Source organism: Caretta caretta, chromosome 20 (genome assembly GCF_965140235.1).
Source record: "Caretta caretta isolate rCarCar2 chromosome 20, rCarCar1.hap1, whole genome shotgun sequence".
Classification (NCBI taxonomy): Eukaryota; Metazoa; Chordata; order Testudines; family Cheloniidae; genus Caretta; species Caretta caretta.
In genome coordinates, this window is record NC_134225.1 from 9,392,629 (window position 1) to 9,409,737 (window position 17,109).

At 60.5% G+C, this 17,109-nt stretch overlaps 1 protein-coding gene across 10 annotated transcripts; it reads left to right on the plus strand.

Annotated features, from left to right (window-relative positions):
- Window positions 1–1,520: 1,520 nt before the first annotated feature.
- Window positions 1,521–7,152, plus strand: LOC125628975 (uncharacterized). 10 transcript variants are annotated; one of them, XM_075121554.1, is made up of 3 exons: window positions 1,521–1,629; window positions 4,645–4,746; window positions 5,176–7,152. In XM_075121554.1, exons 2-3 carry the CDS (start codon window positions 4,668–4,670, stop codon window positions 6,555–6,557), a joined length of 1,461 nt encoding a protein of 486 aa, XP_074977655.1. In that variant the 5' UTR covers window positions 1,521–1,629; window positions 4,645–4,667; the 3' UTR covers window positions 6,558–7,152. The 10 variants fall into 10 exon arrangements, with proteins under 10 accessions (XP_074977655.1, XP_074977658.1, XP_074977652.1 ...); XM_075121557.1 differs by having other exon boundaries at window positions 4,648–4,746; XM_075121551.1 differs by having other exon boundaries at window positions 1,522–1,629; window positions 4,545–4,746.
- Window positions 7,153–17,109: the final 9,957 nt, after the last annotated feature.

A 17,109-nucleotide genomic window follows, 5' to 3' on the forward strand; every position in this document is an offset into this window, starting at 1 on the left:
GTTTGGGGAATGTAAGAGGAAAGGAGGTATAGGTATTCTAGCAATATGATAGAGTTTCCAAACTCTATTAACGCATACCAAACCACATTGCTGCTGTACGAGTCTCCCGAAAACACTAAGGATGCTAGCGGGTTTAACTTAGTGTAGTATCTAGGACTAGGAGAGTACTTCTTTAAGTAGTTTGCGCACACTCTACTGCTTTGAGACAGATTCGAAGTTGAAGAAGGACTCAGAGATCGGACCCCATAGTGATGGGATTAGGGCTAGAAGACAAAGAGTTTGTGAGAACTGTAGTGCTATTCACTGTTGTCTATATTTTAGAAGCCATCAGAAATCACTCACAACTTCAGGATAGGTTAAGCTAGACCTTGGATGTTTGCACATAGTTAATAAACATGGTTATTTGAGAGCCAGCTATGCCCGAGCAGTGTCTTCATATGAATTTTGCTGTGTAACATGCAAAACACACAACTTTAATAATGTGTTTTATTATTTTTATTAACACAATGAAACAAATTTAGATAAATGTTGCCATTTTCCTGTTCTTAATTCACCAAACAACAAACTCCTTCCTTTGTAACTAGTGTATAATGTCCCCAGAAGGGGTGTACCAGACCCTCTGCTGGAGGTCTTGTGCCTTGCCACTCCCTGCCCCAGAAAAGGGCAGTGGAGAGGGTCCTCCAAATTGCCTAGAGTGGGTGCTTGGGACACAGCCAATCAGAAAGGGGCTGAAGGGAGCAGCCAATCAGGCCCCAGCAGCTTAGTATAAGAAGAAATGCAGGGCCATTATGAAATCAGGTCCTTGCTAGAGTTTGAGGAATGTGGTGGGGTGAGGGAGTGATTGGACCTCAGACAGAGCAATGCTGGTGGAAAGAAGGAGCTCTGGGCTGCTGAGGAAGGTGTAGGGCTACTGGGAAGCAGCCCTGGGAATTAGAGCGGTGGTGTAGAGAAAGGGGCATGATGGACAACTGCTATCCGCAGGGGTAGCGAGTGGACCAGGGTCTTCCTCACCTGCCATTAGCCACTGTGGGAAGTGGCCTGGATTTTGAGATGCCCCAGAAGGGGAACTTGAATTCTTTAGTGGCCCAGTAGGAGAGCTGGGGCCTGAGATGCCCTCTGAGGACATGGCCTCAGGGGGAAGCCCTGGAGTAAGGCCTGCTGTCAGAGCTGAAACCACTACTAGACTATGGGACTGATTACCGCTAAGGACCTAAGCCCAAGAAGGGCTTTAGGGGGAGGCACTGCAGGCACTCAACCCTGGGGGACTGGTGAGACATGAGCGCACGCCTCTACAGCGAGTAAAAAAAATATTGCTGGATTTGAAACCCACGGACTATTGCTTGTTGTTGATTTGTATGTAGGTATTGGGTGTGAAGGGACAAAGTAAACCCAAAATAAAAACGGGGTAAGGCATCTGTCAGGCCAGAAACCCCTCTGTGGGCTCTGGGAGGGGCGTAGCCGCCTCTCTCCATAGCACAAGAAGGGTCAGGTGGGGGGGCCAGCGTGTCACATCCCGGCGGGCTGCTCCGTGTGTCAGTGTGGCATTCACGGGCAGTTGATGAGTCCCAGGCCGGCCCGGGACGCTGGTGGCCTTGCGGGACACGCGTGGGCTCTTGTCCTGAGCTAGTAGTAAGGAGCGGTGATTTCCATGGGAGCTGGGCCTGGAGGGGGAAGGGGGTGTCAGGAGCGGGGCAGCCCCGCGGGGACAGGCAGGGAGCCCTTCCCCGGCATTGCTTCGTGCGGCCGCTCGGCGTCCCCGCGCTGCACGGAGCCCCGGCGGGCGAGGCCCCTGGTAAACAGCCGAGGCCAGGCTGGAGCCGAGCGGGGTGGAGGGCGCGGGCTGCGGCCGGAGCTCGGTAAAGCCGGGTCCTTCGGCGGCGGGGCGGGCATTGGAAGTGCTCGCGCTGGGGCGGGAAGGGCGCGGGAGGGGCCGGGCGGCTGAGCCCCCGCGGCGCGGAGGGGGCGGAAGCGGGGCGGGGCTGCTCCCGGGCAGCTCTGGGCACGCCGCGGGCAGCCCGGTCCGCTCCCCCGCCCGCAGCTGGCTCAGCGTGTGGGGCGGGCAGGCGCCCTCCAGCAGCCAGGCCACTCCACGGTGGGGTGCACGGCTGCAGCCCGCGGATCTGCCCCGCCGCCCAGCCGGCTCCGGGACAGCTGGTACGGTGCGCTGGTGGGGGAGGGGGTGACCCCTGTCTGTGCAGGGCTCGGGGTGTGTGTGTGTGATCGGTGTCTGTGCAGGGGTGTGTGGGGGGGGTGGGGGTTGGCTGCTCTTTGTGCAGGGCTCTGTGTGTGTAGGGGGTGTGTGTGTGTGGGGGGGGTGATCTGTGTCTGTGCAGGAGTGTGTATGGGGGGTTGGCTGCTCTTTGTGCAGGACTCTGTGTGTGTAGGGTGTGTGTGTGGGGGGGGGTGACCCCTGTCTGTGCAGGGCTCGGGGGTGTGTGTGTGTGTGATCGGTGTCTGTGCAGGGGTGTGTGTGGGGGGTGGGGGTTGGCTGCTCTTTGTGCAGGACTCTGTGTGTGTGTGTGTGGGGGGGGTGATCTGTGTCTGTGCAGGAGTGTGTATGGGGGGGTTGGCTGCTCTCTGTGCAGGGCTCTGTGTGTGTAGGGTGTGTAGTGTGTGTGATTGATGTCTGTGTGTGTGGGGGGGTGACCCCTGTCTGTGCAGGGAGCGGGGGTTGGCTGCTCTCTGTGCAGAGCTCTGTGTGTACGTGTGAGGGGTGCGTGTGACTGGTGTCTGGGCAGGGGTATGGGGGGAGGCGGTGTGACCTGTGTGTGTGTTTGGGGGGTGAGGAGGATCAGTTCTGGGTTAGGGTTACAGTTCTGTCTGGTTCTGTTCAATATCTTCAGTGACTTAGATGATGGCGCAGAGAGTGCACTAATAATGTTTGTGGACGATACCAAGCAGAGAGGGGTTGCAAGTGCTTTGGAAGATAGGATTAAAATTGAAAATGATCTGGAAAAATGGTCTAAAGTAAATACGATGAAATTCAATACGAACAAATGCAAAGTACTCCCCTTAGGAAGGAACAATCAGTTGCGCGCATACAAACTGGGAAATGACTGCCTAGGAAGGAGTACTGTGGAAAGGGATTTGGGGGTCAGAGTGGATCACAAGCTAAATATGAATCAACAATGTAATACTGTTGCAAAAAAAGCAAACGTCGTTCCGGGATGTATTCGCAGGAGTGTTGTAAGCAAGACTCAAGAAGTAGTTCTTACACTCTACTCCACATTGATATGCCCTCAGCTGAGTATTGTGTCCAGTTCTGAGCACCACCTTTCAGGAAAGATGTAGACAAATTGGAGAAAAGTAACAAAAATGATTAAAGGTCTAAAAAACATGATTTATGAGGGAAGATTGAAAAAACTGGGTTTGTTTAGTCTGGAGAAGAAAAGACTGAGGGGGGACATGCTCCCCATTTTCGAGTACATAAAAGGCTGTTACCAGGAGGAGGGAGGTAAATTGTTCTCCTTAACCCTGAGGATAAAGCAGCAATGGGCTTAAATTGCAGCAAGGGCAGTTTAGGTTGGACATTAGGAAAAACTTCCTACCTGTCAGAGTAGTTAAGCACTGGAATCAATTGCCTAGGGAGGCTGTGGAATCTCCATCACTGGAGATTTTTAGGAGCAGGTTAGACAAACCCCTGTCAGGGATAATGCTCACTCCTGCTATGAGTGCAGGGGACTGGACTAGATGACCTCCCGAGGTCCCTTCCAGTTCTATGATTGGGGGAATCGGGAGAGGTGCTGCTTTGCAATGGCAGCACCAGCTGGTGATTGCTCTTTGGCCCATGGTAGTACTCGGAGCCATTTGGAGATCAGGCCTTATGGCGCCGGGCCCTGCACAAGCCCAGAACGAAGACGCTCCTTGTGCCAAGGAGCTGGGGTGCTGTCCTAGCGGCAGGGGTCCCTGGGTGTGCTGTGGAGCGAGGGGGGTTTCCTCATTAGTGTGAGGCACTTCCTCCCTAGGTCGAATCCAGTGGTGTGATGCTGTCAGATGTCTCCAGCACGAGCGCGCTCAGGGCTCTGTGGCTCAGAAGACCACAGAGCTGTTCCCTGTAGAGCTCTGATGGCCAGGCTGTGCACTCTGAGGCTGGTTTGGGGCTCTTTCGGGAGGGCCGTGGTCTGTTTCCCCTGTAGGGCCTGAGTACCCTGTCTGCTCTGGAAAGTGCAGGAGTCTCTGCCACCCTCTTGTGACCGAGGGGATTGCTGGCTCTCTGCTCCATGCAGTGGGGTCCCCGGTGGGGCTGTTGGCTTATGGGACATGGGCGCTTCCCTGGCTTGCTCCTTTGCACGGAGTTGGTGTTCACCACACAGGGTGGCATTAGCCAGGCCAACTGTTTCCTACCAGTTCCGTTCAGAGGCTCAGTCCTGGCGCTGCACGGAGCCAGTTTGGTTCAAGTCTGAAGCTAGCAGGGGGCTTTTATACCCCTGTGTTAGTGAACGGCTGTAGGGCCTCGCTGGCACCATGGCTCGGGGAGTCCGTGGGGTCGTCTCCCCTCCACTCTGATTGTTTGTGTCTGAATTGACCCTCCTGTGTTTCCACAGGTGTTTCCTGGCTGTTCTGTCCATGCCAGCCCAGAGTGGCAGATGAACGCTGAGCTGGGTGGGTATTTAGCTGGATTCCACCTGCTCTGTTCTCTCCCAGCAGGGCCCCAATCCCAATACTGAATGGAGCTAGGGGAAGAGCTGCAAGTCCCAGATCTCAGCAAAGGCGAGGATGATGAGAGCTGGCCCGGCTCCCAAACAGGTGGGGGATAAATAAGCCCAGCTGAGAGGGATGGGGGCAGATGGGACCCCCCCAAAGCCACCCCTGCAAGCCCTCCTGGCCCAGCTCCTCTCAGAGGTTGTCACCACCCTCTCCCTGATCTGTGTGCACCACTGCACCCATCCCACCACCTGCGCCAGGGCCCCCAGAACCAGATGAGAGCCGTGTCTTGGCTCTCACTGAAAATGCAAATAATATTTCCAGCCTACACAGAGGCAAAGAAAGGCTTGTGAACCTGAGCTGGGTGGTGCTGACGCCTGCCTGAGTCTGCAGCCGCCTGAAAAAGCTGCAAGAGGTGTGTGGAAACCGGCTCCAGGGGGGCGGGGCCACGTGGGTGGTGCCTCAGGGGCCCTGTCCTAGCTGGCCTCCTGTGGGGACGGCTCATGCCCGATTGCCCATTTGTTCCTGCAGGTGAGAGGCTGGCGAGCGTGGCTGGGGCAGAGGATGCTGCTCCGGGAAGGGGCGGCAGCAGCACTGGTGTGGAGCTGGTGGGGGGAGCGTGGCACGAAGACCCGGCTGTGCGAGGAGGCAGTGCCAGGGCGGAGGAGGTTGTGCCGGGAGGTAGCGCTGCTGCAGAGCCGGCGCGGCACAGAGACCCCGCAGCCAGGTGGCCCTTTAAATGCAGCGAGTGTGGGAAGAGCTTCCGGCAGAGCGCCACGCTGACAAGGCACCAGCTCCTCCATGCGAGCGAGAGGCCCTACGTCTGCACCACCTGCAGCAAAGGCTTTTGCGACCGCGCGGCGCTGGCCACGCACCAACGGGCGCACACGGGCGAGCGCCCCTTCCCCTGCCCGGTGTGCGGCAAGGCCTTCGCGGGCAGCTCGGCGCTGCTGGTGCATCAGCGCGTGCACACCGGCGAGCGCCCCTACCGCTGCGGGGAGTGCGGGCAGAGCTTCCGGCAGAGTGCCCACCTGACGCAGCACCAGCAGGGCGCCCACACCAGCCAGCGCCCTCACACCTGCGGTCGCTGCGGCAAGAGCTTCGGGCTGCGCTCCACGCTGGCACGGCACCTGCAGACACACAGCGTCGAACGCCCCCACGCCTGCCCTGACTGCCCTCGCCGCTTCCGCCAGCGAGCCCATCTGCTCCGGCACCGGCTAGCGCACACGGGCGAGCGCCCCTTCCCCTGCCCGGTCTGCGGCAAGGCCTTTGCCCTGAGCGCCACGTTGCTGCGGCACCAGCTGGTGCACACGGGCGAGCGCCCCTACCGCTGCGGGGAGTGCGGGCGCGGCTACACCCAGAGCTCCTACCTGCGCCAGCACCAGCGCAGTGCCCACGCTGGCCAGCGCCCCCACGCCTGCCCGGACTGCGGCCGTGCCTTTGCCGACCGTGCCAACCTCCTGCGGCACCAGCGGGGCCACGCAGGCGCCCGACCCCACGCCTGTGCCGAGTGCGGGCGGTGCTTTGCCCAGCTGGCACACCTCCGGGAGCACGGGCGCACACACAGCGGGGAGCAGCCGTTCCGCTGCAGCCAGTGCGGCCGAGCCTTTGGGCACCGTTCAGCCCTGGCTGCGCACCAGCGGGCACACAGCGGGGAGCGCCCCTACCCCTGTGCCCAGTGCGGGTGCCACTTTGCCCAGCTGGCCAGCCTGGTGGAGCACCGCCGGCGGCACACGGGCGAGAAACCTCACGCCTGCCCCCGCTGCGGGCGCCGCTTCCGCCACCGCTCGGCCCTGCTTCGCCACCAGCGCTCCCATGCCGGAGCCTGCCCCTTCCGCTGCGGGCAGTGCGGGCGCGGCTACACCCGCAGCTCCAACCTCCTGCTGCACCAGCGGGTGCACGCTGCTGAGTGACATCCCAGCCCCCGGCACATCACTGGCAGCCGGTGACTCCCACCCCCCTCATGCTGGGATGGTCCTGGCCTGGTCTGGCCCTGACCAGAGTCCATACTTGTGCATGGCCACTCCCCCGCCCACTGCCAGGAATGGGGCTGGCTGGGCCAGGCCTGCGTTGCCTGCCCAGGTACTGAGAGCGAGTGAAGCTGCTGCCACCAGTCATGGTTTCTCCAGCCCCAGGTAGCAAACATGGGGGCAGAGCTTCCTGCAGGTGGGGCCCTGCTCAGGGGTGGGGCTCAGGGAATGGGGGCTGTGCCCAGGCAGTGCCTGACCCCATTTTTCTCCCCTCTTGCTGGCTGGTGCTGCCCGGGCTGCTGCTCCAGCACCCTGGGCCCTGCCGTGTGGCCCAGCCAAGCCAAAGCCCGCCCTGCAGCTGCCCAGACGTGTGCGGGGCTGGGGAACAGAAGCAGGGGGACGCCAGCACTCAATGCAGGCTTGTGGGAAACGGGAGGGGCTGGGTGCAGGGATGGGGGGCTGGCTGGCTGCGGGAGCAGCTTCTAAGGAATTTTCTAAAATGTTTTGTTACAAAGTGAAAATAAACCTGTGAAATTCCCAGGGGCCCTGTGTCATGTCTGCAGCGGGCAGGCACTGGGCCCCATGGCCTGACTGCACCAAGCGCTCCCGAGGGGAATGCCAGCTGGGCACAGGCACCCGGTGTTGCTATGGCTTCATTGGTGCTGCCACATCCTGGCTCCGTTTTGGAGAAATGTCTCTCTGGGGGCTTTTGTTGCCACCACATTGTGTGTGAACATGGGCAGTGCCACCTCCCTGCTCCGCGCCAGTCACTCTGAGAGGAGCTAGCTGTCTCCCTCGTCTCAGCAGGGCATGATCCTTTGCACTGTCAGTGACTGTTTTGCTTCCCAGCTCTTAGCACCGCAGCGGGAGGGTTCTGTTCAGCTTGCAGCCCCGAGGCGTGCCCTCTCTTCCATCCCAGTTTCTCCGGCCGCCAGGTGGGACGGGGCTCGGTTGGCTCTGGCCACAATCCTGCTGCGCTGCGAGACCAGCCTGTATGAGGACACCGCCGTCAGCTGCCTGTGGAAATCACCAGCCCGCTGTGGCCCTGCGCAGGCTCTGCATTTCCTCTGCCTGGAAGTGTCTAAAGCTGCTGCAGAACGGCCTGCAGCAGGCCTGGGTACTCGGGGCCTTGCTTATGGGCCCAGAGCCCCAGATCAGCTTTACGCCTCATCTGCCACCTGTGGGGTGGGACATGGCTGCAGCAGCACGGCCAGGCAGCCACTTCCTGGTGTCAGCAAGGCGAGCTGACAATGAGCAGAGGGGAGATGGCTTCAGGCCCGGGGGTCTGTGCCCAGGTCTGGTGGAGAGGGGCAGCGATTGGGTCTTGGCTTTCCTAGGAGCCGCAGCTCCTCATAGTTCCAGCTCCCTAGACCTGAACACTCCCTGCTAGGCAGCAGGCTGAGGGTCACCAGCTCTGCTGCATGCTACTGTGGGCCTGGTCACTGGCAGCAGGCACCCTGGCTGTTAACCCCTGGAGCATCGATTCCCGGTGATGGGGCCCGCATGCTGCATGGGTGCCTTGGCCCTGGATTTACTGTGAGCATCACGGGTGCCCAGCTGAGGGGTGTCTCTGTGCTAGGGGCCTAGTACCTGGGGGAGGGGGCTCTTGGGGGTTGCAGTAAGGGGGGGACCCTGCAGTTTGGGTCTCTGGGCAGGCCTAAGCTTTTCCATATAGTGGAGGCTTCCTAGAGCAAAGTCGGGGGACAGCTCCTGGACTCCCACTGGGCCCTGCTGGGAGCCAGACTGGGCCGCATCTCCTGGGCCAGAGGGAGGCCCTTAGGGCAGGTGGGAGGCCACCTGTGCAGTGATCCAAGGGCAGTAACCGGGGAGTAGCTGACAGGAGAGCCGGGCCAAGCAGCCGACAGGGGTGTGGGGCCTGCTCAGCCATGGCCAACTGCCCACCAGGTGGCTGCAATTTCTCCTTGCTGCTACTAGACCAAGGTTAATTGCAGAAGCTGGGGCTACATGGGTCCTGGTCCTTGGGTTGGGGGCTCCATGACAGTGATGGGGTGCCTGGAGGGAGGTGCAAACAGCATCCCAGCAGCTCAGCCAGGAATGTGGGGGTGCCCAGGAGCCGGGGGGAGGGGGGGGCATGTCTGCTGAGCCCAGGAATAGCAGCCTGACCTGGCAGAGTTACACACAGCCAGGGAGCAAGGCTCTGGCCTAAATCACCCACCACCCCCTGGCCATGGGTCCCCTGGCTTCCCCTACAAGCCAGGCAAGCTGGGGCTATAGCAGGCCCTGCTGATCCCTGATACTGAGTGCAGGGCCCAGCTCTGCCCCCCAGGAAGCCCAGGCCCCCTCTAGGGGTGGCAGGTGGGGCTGGGAAGGAGAAGCAGCTGCAGGAGAGATGCTGAGGGGCATGTCCCACAGCAGCAATGCGGAGGAGGGCAAGAGGGAAATGACACTGCCCCTATACCCAGTGCATGTAGGGGAGGAGGGAGAGGCAGTGTTTTCACCAAAGCACTCAGCCTGGGTAGGGAGACATAGGACTCCCAGGTTCTGGACTCAGTGTGGTGTTCAGGACCCCATGTGGCAATCCAGGGGAAGAGAAGCCGGCAGAAGCTGGGGGCATCTGCCTCACCCCATCTTGCAAACCCCCCCTCACCTGAGTAGGTCATGCAGCAGCACGAGGCCAGGAGCTGAGCCCTGGCACCCAGCAAGGAGTGTGCAGGCATAGGGCCATGGGGGAAGTGTGCATGGCCCTGGCTGCCAGCTGCACCCCATGGCCCTCCATGAGGCAGGCAGAGGGCAGGTGAAGGGAGCAGCAAGGAAGGGCTATGGGCCCTCATGTGTGTGGCAGGGAGGGGGCTGGGGTAGGCCTGCCCCAGCATCCTTCCCTCATCCCCACCCCCTACCAGCAGAGGCTGCTGGACTGGGCCCTGCTGTCCCTGGAGCGATGCAGGGCCTTGGACCGAGCAGCATAGTGTTATACCAATATAATAAAAACCAGCAGGATCTTATTAAAGGGGAAAAGGCAAAATGCCACATTTATTGTGAATACAGAAAGAATCACAGTAAGCAGTTAGTTATAGCTATAACATTCCATTCAATTTCATATTTATTCACACATTCATTCATACACACACACACACAGAGGTTCTGCAAGGTTGTTATCATAGTTACCAGCCTTAGAGTTGCTCATGCCAAGCCACTGGCCAGGTGGCCTGGATATGAGGAGGGAGCAGGGCCTTGTCAGATGCACATCTGACGCTCCTGGAAGGTGGTTTGCAGAAGCAGACCCCAAAGTTCTCACTTTCTAGAGTCCATTTTTATAGGAATTTCTTCTTAGGCCAGTCTGTGGGAATTGCTTCATCATGCTGTTGCTGAATCAATCAGCAGATGGCACATTCCTGACGGCTCCGTGCTGCCAGATGTTATCTTGTTCTTTGGTTCTCCCATTATTGAGGCTGTTGGGTGGATTCCAGTCTGCCCTCCGGGGGGGGTCCTCTGGTTATTTCCACTTGACGCCTTCTTCAGCCGATGGACACTGGATTCTTAGGCTGGCACCTCCCTGATCATTCAGTTATTATCCACACCAAGCATCCATTCACATACATCCGCTATCTCTATTTTAATCACAATTGTTAACAAAGCGAGATGAATACAACAAAGGGCGGGGAGTCTCTGGGTGCTGTTTCTGTTGTTACAGAGTATTGCTTTGAGTCTCCCTCCGTGTGAGTAGTTGTTGTTACAAAGAATTGCTTTGAGAACAGACTCTGTCTTAGAATGTACTAACACAATTAGCAGCTTGCAGATTTTACCCAGAGAGGGAGAGAAACAAAAACCAAGAGACCTCTTAATTAGTAATACCCTGGAATTTAAACTATGGGGAATCAAACTCATTTGTGATTTTAATACAGAACTTCAATATGATCCAACAATAGGCCTGCAACTGATACAGCGGTTAGCTGAGGGCCCCCCTGGAACTGCAGCAGCGCTGGCCTGGGTCAAGTACTGGCTGATGGAGAGTGCTGGGCCTAGTGGCCGCCCCTCCACCCTGCGGTGCGTCCAGGCCAGGTCCCACTGCATACTGGAAGATGCAGAAGGGCTGCTGACCCCAGCAGAACCCTGGCCATTAACGGAGTGGAACCAGGCTGGCCTCAGGACTCCAGCAGCAGATGCAGGCCGGGGGGATCTAGCGCAGGATAGGCTCCAGTGCCCCAGCTACATGCAGGCCGCAGTCTCCAAGTGCCAGCCCTGGGCCTGCAGGCTCCATCTGTCCCAGTGCGGGAGCAGGCGGCTGGGCTCACTCCTGGGGCGGGGAGTTGCGGTGCCGCAGATTCTTCTCCTCATCCTGGAAGGAGAAGACACCGTGTGACGGCACAGACCCAGCCCCCGGGGAGAATGGGGCCCAGCCAGCCACCAAGGGGCAGAGGGGGCAGCAGTGCTGCTGTCATGATGGGCCCTTGCCCCCAGGCCAGAGAGCTCAGGGCCAAGAAGGACCAGCAGGACAAGTGTGAACTCAGACTAGAGCCCAGTCAGTGGCTGAGCGGAGAACACACACAGGGCCTCTCCCTACCTGGGCACAGCCCATGGCCCAGATTGGGGCCTCCCACCCTCCCCAGCCAAGCGCAGCCCCCAGCCTCCCACACCCTGCTGAGCACAGACCCCACCCTCCCCCCAGATCAGGACCTCCCACCTGCCCCACTCCCAGCCGAGCACAGACCCTCCCCTGGCACCCCAGATTGGGGCCTCCCACCCTCTCCACCCCTGCCCGAGCACAGACACCCCCCCCCACCAGATCAGGGCCTCTCACCCCCAGGCCAGTGCAGCCCAGGGCCCAAATCAGGGCCTCCCACCTCCCCGCCCCCAGCTGAGCACAGACACCCCCCCAATCAGGGCCTCCCACACTCCCCACCCTCACGGCCCAGGCCATCTGGACTCACATAGATCTCGTTGAACTTGCCAAAGTCCATGGTTTTGAAGTGGTCGATGGGCGGGCGAATGTATTCGCAGTAGGAGCTCGACTTTACTACCTCCAGCTGGCGCACACACAACACATAGGCCAGGCGTGACTGGATCTCCGCCATGTCGGGCACCTGTATGTGTGTGGGGAAAAACAGGAGTGTCCTGCAAGGGGCTGGATCAGCCCCACCTGGGACAGCATCCTGGGGCAGGAGGCTGCAAGGGACAGTCTCTCCTACTTTCTGCAGGTCTGACTCCCCTCCAGCTGGCTCAGTCCAGCTGAGTGGCTGGAGCCGGATCCCAGCAACTGCTCCTGGGGCATCAGGAGTGACTGTGCCCAGCCAGCCTGAGGGAAGCCACCTGGCTGCCAAGGCAGGCCCGCATGCTCAGGCAGGAGCAGCCCTGGGAGGCAGGGGCTGTGGTGGAAGGGACCCTGCCAGCACCAAGGGCTGTCGCTGCCCTTGGGGTAGAGGGCAGAGTCACAGAAGGGGAGAGGGATGGTGAAAAGCCCCAGCCCTGGGTGGGTGGGGCCCGCCTGCCTCCCCTCACATGCCCCCCCCGGCCTGCAGCATGGGATGGGTGCGGCCCAGGTGGCTGGGGGGACGTGCCTGGAGGCAGCAGGAGAGATGGGGCAGGTTCCCCTTGGAGGGGGTTCTCGGGCACGGAAGCCCCCAGGGCAGGGCAGGGCAGGGCAGGGCTCACCTTGACCTTCTGGGTCCTGAGAGGCTGTCGCCGTAGTTGCAGAGGTCAGTCTCGTCCTGGCTGCCCACGTCGATGGCGACCACTGTTTTGGCGCCCATGGTCCGGGCAATGTCCGCTGGCGTCAGAGAGAGCGTGTCAGGGGCGGCGGCCCGGCAGGGAGTGGCACTGCCGGCTCCCCATGCTCCTGCCTGTTGCCATTAGGGCAGCTCCCCGCCCCATGCCCCAACCCCCAACCACAGCTGGGGAGCAGGGCGGAACCCCAGCCACAAGCAGGAGGTGGGGAGCAAAGCCAGGTTTGCAGCAACCACTTTTCTCCCCTCACCCCCATTTGCGTGGGAGGCATGACCAGCATGAGAGCGGGCGGGGTAGGTGGGGGTGGCTCCGCAGCACCAGGGAGTCCAGGGACCCCTTCCCACTAGCACTGCCCAACTGGCCAGGCGTGGAGCTTCCCAGTGCAGGGTCCAGCATGGCCAGATCTTCCCCATCCCCACTCTGACTTTCTCTGTGTGAAGTGCAGGTCCAGCTCACCCAGCCTCCCCCGGCTGGCTCTGTTCTGCCTGGGAGCTCCCCCTCCATGGCACATTCAGAGGGCAGTAGGAACCCGCAACTCGTCCCAGGCAAGGACCCCTGGCCAGACAAGCTGCAGCAGGACTGTCCCACGCTGAACTCTGGACTCCAAGCTGCGACAGGAACAGCCCATTGCAGTGCTGGGGAGGGCCCAGTGCAGCTCCAGGGGCAGTGTGTAAATGGCTGTCTGCCAAAGACCTGCTGAAGGCTTCACCCAAGCCCGTGACTGCCAATGGGTGCAGTCTCTCCTGTTAGGCTCCATGGAAGGAGCAATTAAGCCCCTTTATGGAGTGAGGTAACTAAACAGAAGCCATTGCCCAAGGCCCTGGGTGAGTCACATGGCAAGGCCAACCATCAGCTGAACTGCGTGAGCTGAAGGCTTCCCTGTAAGTTTTTGTAACATTTTTTTGAAAGTGTGTGACTCAGTTTCCCTATTGTGTAATGCTACCTCCTGGGTATGAAGGGGCTAATCACTCCTCAGGGACAGGGAGATGAGCTGTGGGTGTTACAGAGGCAGGTCTGCGGTGGTTTGAATGAACTATCAAGAACTGTCCCCACATGGACAAAGTTGCCTCGGAGACACCCTGAGCCGACAGTGACTGTCACAGACTGGGAGCTGAGGGGAGCCCGGCAGGACAGCCGCGGAGACAAAGAGAGCAGGTGTATGTGTGTGGAGGGGGTTAAGATGGCTGCTGCCCAGCCGGAAGATTGAGAATGCAGGCGGATTGGAGCAGAGGCTACTGCTAACAAAGGCTCTGAGTTCAGACAGACTTGAGCCCCTCGGTCCTGGAGTCCAGGTGACTAATGACGGGGGCGTGGTCTGAACAGGCTGTGCAGCGTCACTGCCACTCCCTGCTGGCTGCATTGTTGCCAAAAGGGTCGAGTCTCTCACGGGGTCTACACTCAGCTGGACTCACTGGGGAGCCCCGGCGAGAAGCGGGGGGGCTGGAGCCTGAAGTCTCAGAGTCGTGGGGCTCGCCCTTGCAAAGAGGAGGCCTGAGGCCTAGCACAACCATAGGGGCATCCTGAGCATGATGGGCACCCTGGGACACCAGGACAGAGGGGGGACTGGTTGAAGCTGTGAGGACCTGAACCGAGCAGCCGGCGGCAGTAGTAATGGTGGGGGCGGCCATGACGGGGACAGAGACAGAGCTCTGGGGGGACAGGACAGGCAGCTGGGAAATCGGGACCAAGGAACGTGCCTGCTGCTGTTTGCTCCTGCTGCTCCCATGTGAAGGCGGCTGGGGGCGTTCTCAGTCCACAGACAGAACCACCTGGTTCTCCCTGTAGGAGGAGGCCCCGGCAAGGCCTCACTTCACTGGGGCTGAAGGGGAACAGGGACATTCCAGGGCCTGACAGGCCCACGCTCAGCCCAGCTCCTGCATGTAGCGATGGGAACCGCCACTCGTGGAGCCCGCTCGGCCCAGGGCATCAGCAACAAGGCTGGTGCTCCGTTCCAAGCAGCCAGACCCCGCCCCTCCCCGGGGCTGCCTGCCTGCGCTGGTACCATTTGGCTGCAGCACGGATCGGCAGGTGCTGATGCACGAGGCTGAGCTCAGTGCGACTCCACGCAGCTGCAAAGGGAACCTGGTTCCTTGGGACCTGAGGCTGTTTGCTCTGGAGCCTCAGGTACAAGCCTCCCCCGTCCCTGCTCGGGGGCTTGTGGGGCCAGGGGCTGAGGGAAAAGCTCAAAACCTCCATGGGTAAAGAGCTGGGCACGGTTCCAGTTGGGGAGCAGCCTGGGGTTCTTCCGTGGCCTTTGCTCCAGTTTAAGAAGCCCTCACCCAGGCTGGGGCCCAGCACTGCGGTTCCATAATGTCCAGCCCTCAGCCTGACTCCAAGGGGGAGGCAAAGCAGGGACCCCCCGACCCCCCAAACCCATTCCCCACTTGGGATGCCAGGGACAGCAGACAGCAAGAACGCAAAGGAGCCATTGGGGAAGAGCTGCTCCCCTACACACACATATAACATGAGCCTGCCCAGCTGGCCATGGGCCCAGGTGCTGCACCAGCCCCGCAGGGTGGTGGGAGGGAAGCCCCACTCCCTGAGCAGGATCCCCACTTCGGGTGAGTTGCTGGTTTTAACGATAACATTCCTCCAGCCCCACAGAAGGGCAAGAGGCCCGGGCCCCAGCTCAGCCGTGAGGAGGCTCTAGTGCTGCGGAGACACCAGAGGGGGGCGATGGAGACACGCGCCAGGGCAGAGCACTCTGGCAGCAGTGGTGCCTCCCCGGTGGCCTGCTTCGCAGTCTGTGAGCAGCGTCTCCATCAGCGGCAGGTACTTGCCTGGCAGGTTGTTGGTGTAGCCACCGTCCATCAGTAAGTTGCCATCCTTTGGGTCACAGAGTGGCGGCAGGTACCCGGAAAGGGTCATGCTCGCTCGCACATACCGCCACAGCGAGCCTAACCGGCAGGAACAGACGCAGTCAGGAGACGGCCTCTTGCAGGCCCGGAGCCCCGGGGAAGGGAGGGCGCCTCGGCACCCAGGCTGGGGAATCTGCAGAGTCCTTGGAGCCAGCGAGAGTCTAGCCAACTGCCTAGAACTCAGCCAGGGGTTGGGTCCCGTCCTTGCCCCTTGCTCTGGAACAGCCGGTGCCTTGGATTGACTCCCAAAGGCCTCAGGAGAGACCGAGCACCTGGCGTCGTGGCCGAGGCTCCCAGCACCGGCCCCCATGAGGTGCAGATTTCTCAGCTTGAGCAGCACACATCTGGCCGGGGTGCTGGGATCCAGCCTGTGCCCTCAGGTCTGTCAGAACCAGCCCTCGCCAGGGAAGGACAAGCTATGGCATGGAAGGAGGCAGTGGCTGCAGCCCAACTTGGGGCGGCCGTGGCAGAGTATGGTGGGCAGGGGTTGCAGCCAGTTGCCACCCCGGCCCAGCCTGGCCCTCCCTTCCAAGCCACACAGGTCATCCCCGTGGCCCAGGGCCCGAGGAGTGCATGATGCTGACCTGGGACATTGTTAACATAGCAGCTGTCCACAAGCAGGTGGCTGTCCTTGGGGTCGCAGAGAGGAGGCAGGTAGGGGGGGTAAGATGCACTGGCTCTGACGTAGCGCCATACACTGCCTGCTGGAGGGAGAGGAGACAGTCACAGGGCACGGGGACAGCACAGACGGAGAGAAGACAGGAAACGACAGGACAGAAGCTTCAGAAATCCAGATGCCTTCTTTGGAGCAGGGGTACTGGGAGGACTCCCCAGCCTGGCAGGGAGAGGGCACAACGGCTCAGACAAGGGGTGGTCTGTGCTAGGAGTCAGGCTGGGTGTGGGAACAGGTATCCCCTGCCACCCCCAGCCTAATAGAGGGACAGACCCTTGTGACATACCCAGAAATCCGCCCCCCACCAGAGGAGGGACCAATTCCCTGAACACCCGTCCCCCTCAGCCCACTCCAGCTAGTGGTGGCTACACTGACAACTGGGCTGGGCTATTCTCCTACCCCAACGTCCTGCTCGCTCTCCCTGCCATGGGGCAGTGCCAGGCCCTGGCCCAACGAGACGCTGCTGTGTGCTTGCTGGCAGAAGGCTGCCCGGCAACACGCACACGGGCATGTTGGGACCAGCACTCAAGGGGCTGCGGGACCCCGGGGGCCAGGCCAGCTCGGGAATGAGGCTGCGCAGGCTATGACTTCAGCTGGCTGTCAGGAGCTCTTTGCAGGACTTTGCCTCAGCCTGCAGCCTCCACCTTAGACAGAGCTCTTCAGCGCCCAGGGCTCAGACGCCAGGACAGGACTGTCCAGGGCCGGAGGCAGCAGCACAGGCTGGGCACTGCTGGCCCAGGAGGAGATGGAGGCACACGCTGAGATGAGGGTGCAGGGGGTCCCCAATCACTGTTGTAGGCAGAGGCCCCATTCCATGGGCTTTGGGGGAAGGGCTTCAGCTGATGCCTCTGGATGCCAGCTGAGGACCCCTGGGTAGGACAGCAGGGTCCTGGTAGGGAGAAGGCCTTCCCCTGGCATCTGCCCAGGAAGAGAGCTCTCACACACACACAGACACACAGCAGAGCCAGCCCTGCCCCTCCCTGACCCATCTCCCTGGCCCCTGGCCCATGGACTCAGTGAGTTAGGGGTGAGTGGGGTTAGTTGGCGTTAGGACAGACAAGCAGGCAGAGTGAGAGCCAGGCAGTTACAGCTGCCGGGGCGCCCCGTGGACAGGCATGGATGGATCAATGTCCCAGGTGAGATCAGGCACCTGTGACAGACAAGGCACAAGATGAGGACCGAGGGCAGAGACTGAGTTTGAACCAGCAGCTTCCCCCTCCTACCTCTCCAGGGAGCCCTCAACCAGCACCACCACCTAAGTGCAAGGACGGAACGCTGCCCC

Bases quoted from the DNA above. Each gene is read 5' to 3' on its own strand.
- LOC125628975 (XM_075121554.1), top strand. From the start codon at position 4,668: ATGGAGCTAGGGGAAGAGCTGCAAGTCCCAGATCTCAGCAAAGGCGAG. The intron at 4,747-5,175 runs GTGGGGGATAAA...TTGTTCCTGCAG, and splicing joins CTGGCCCGGCTCCCAAACAG to GTGAGAGGCTGGCGAGCGTG.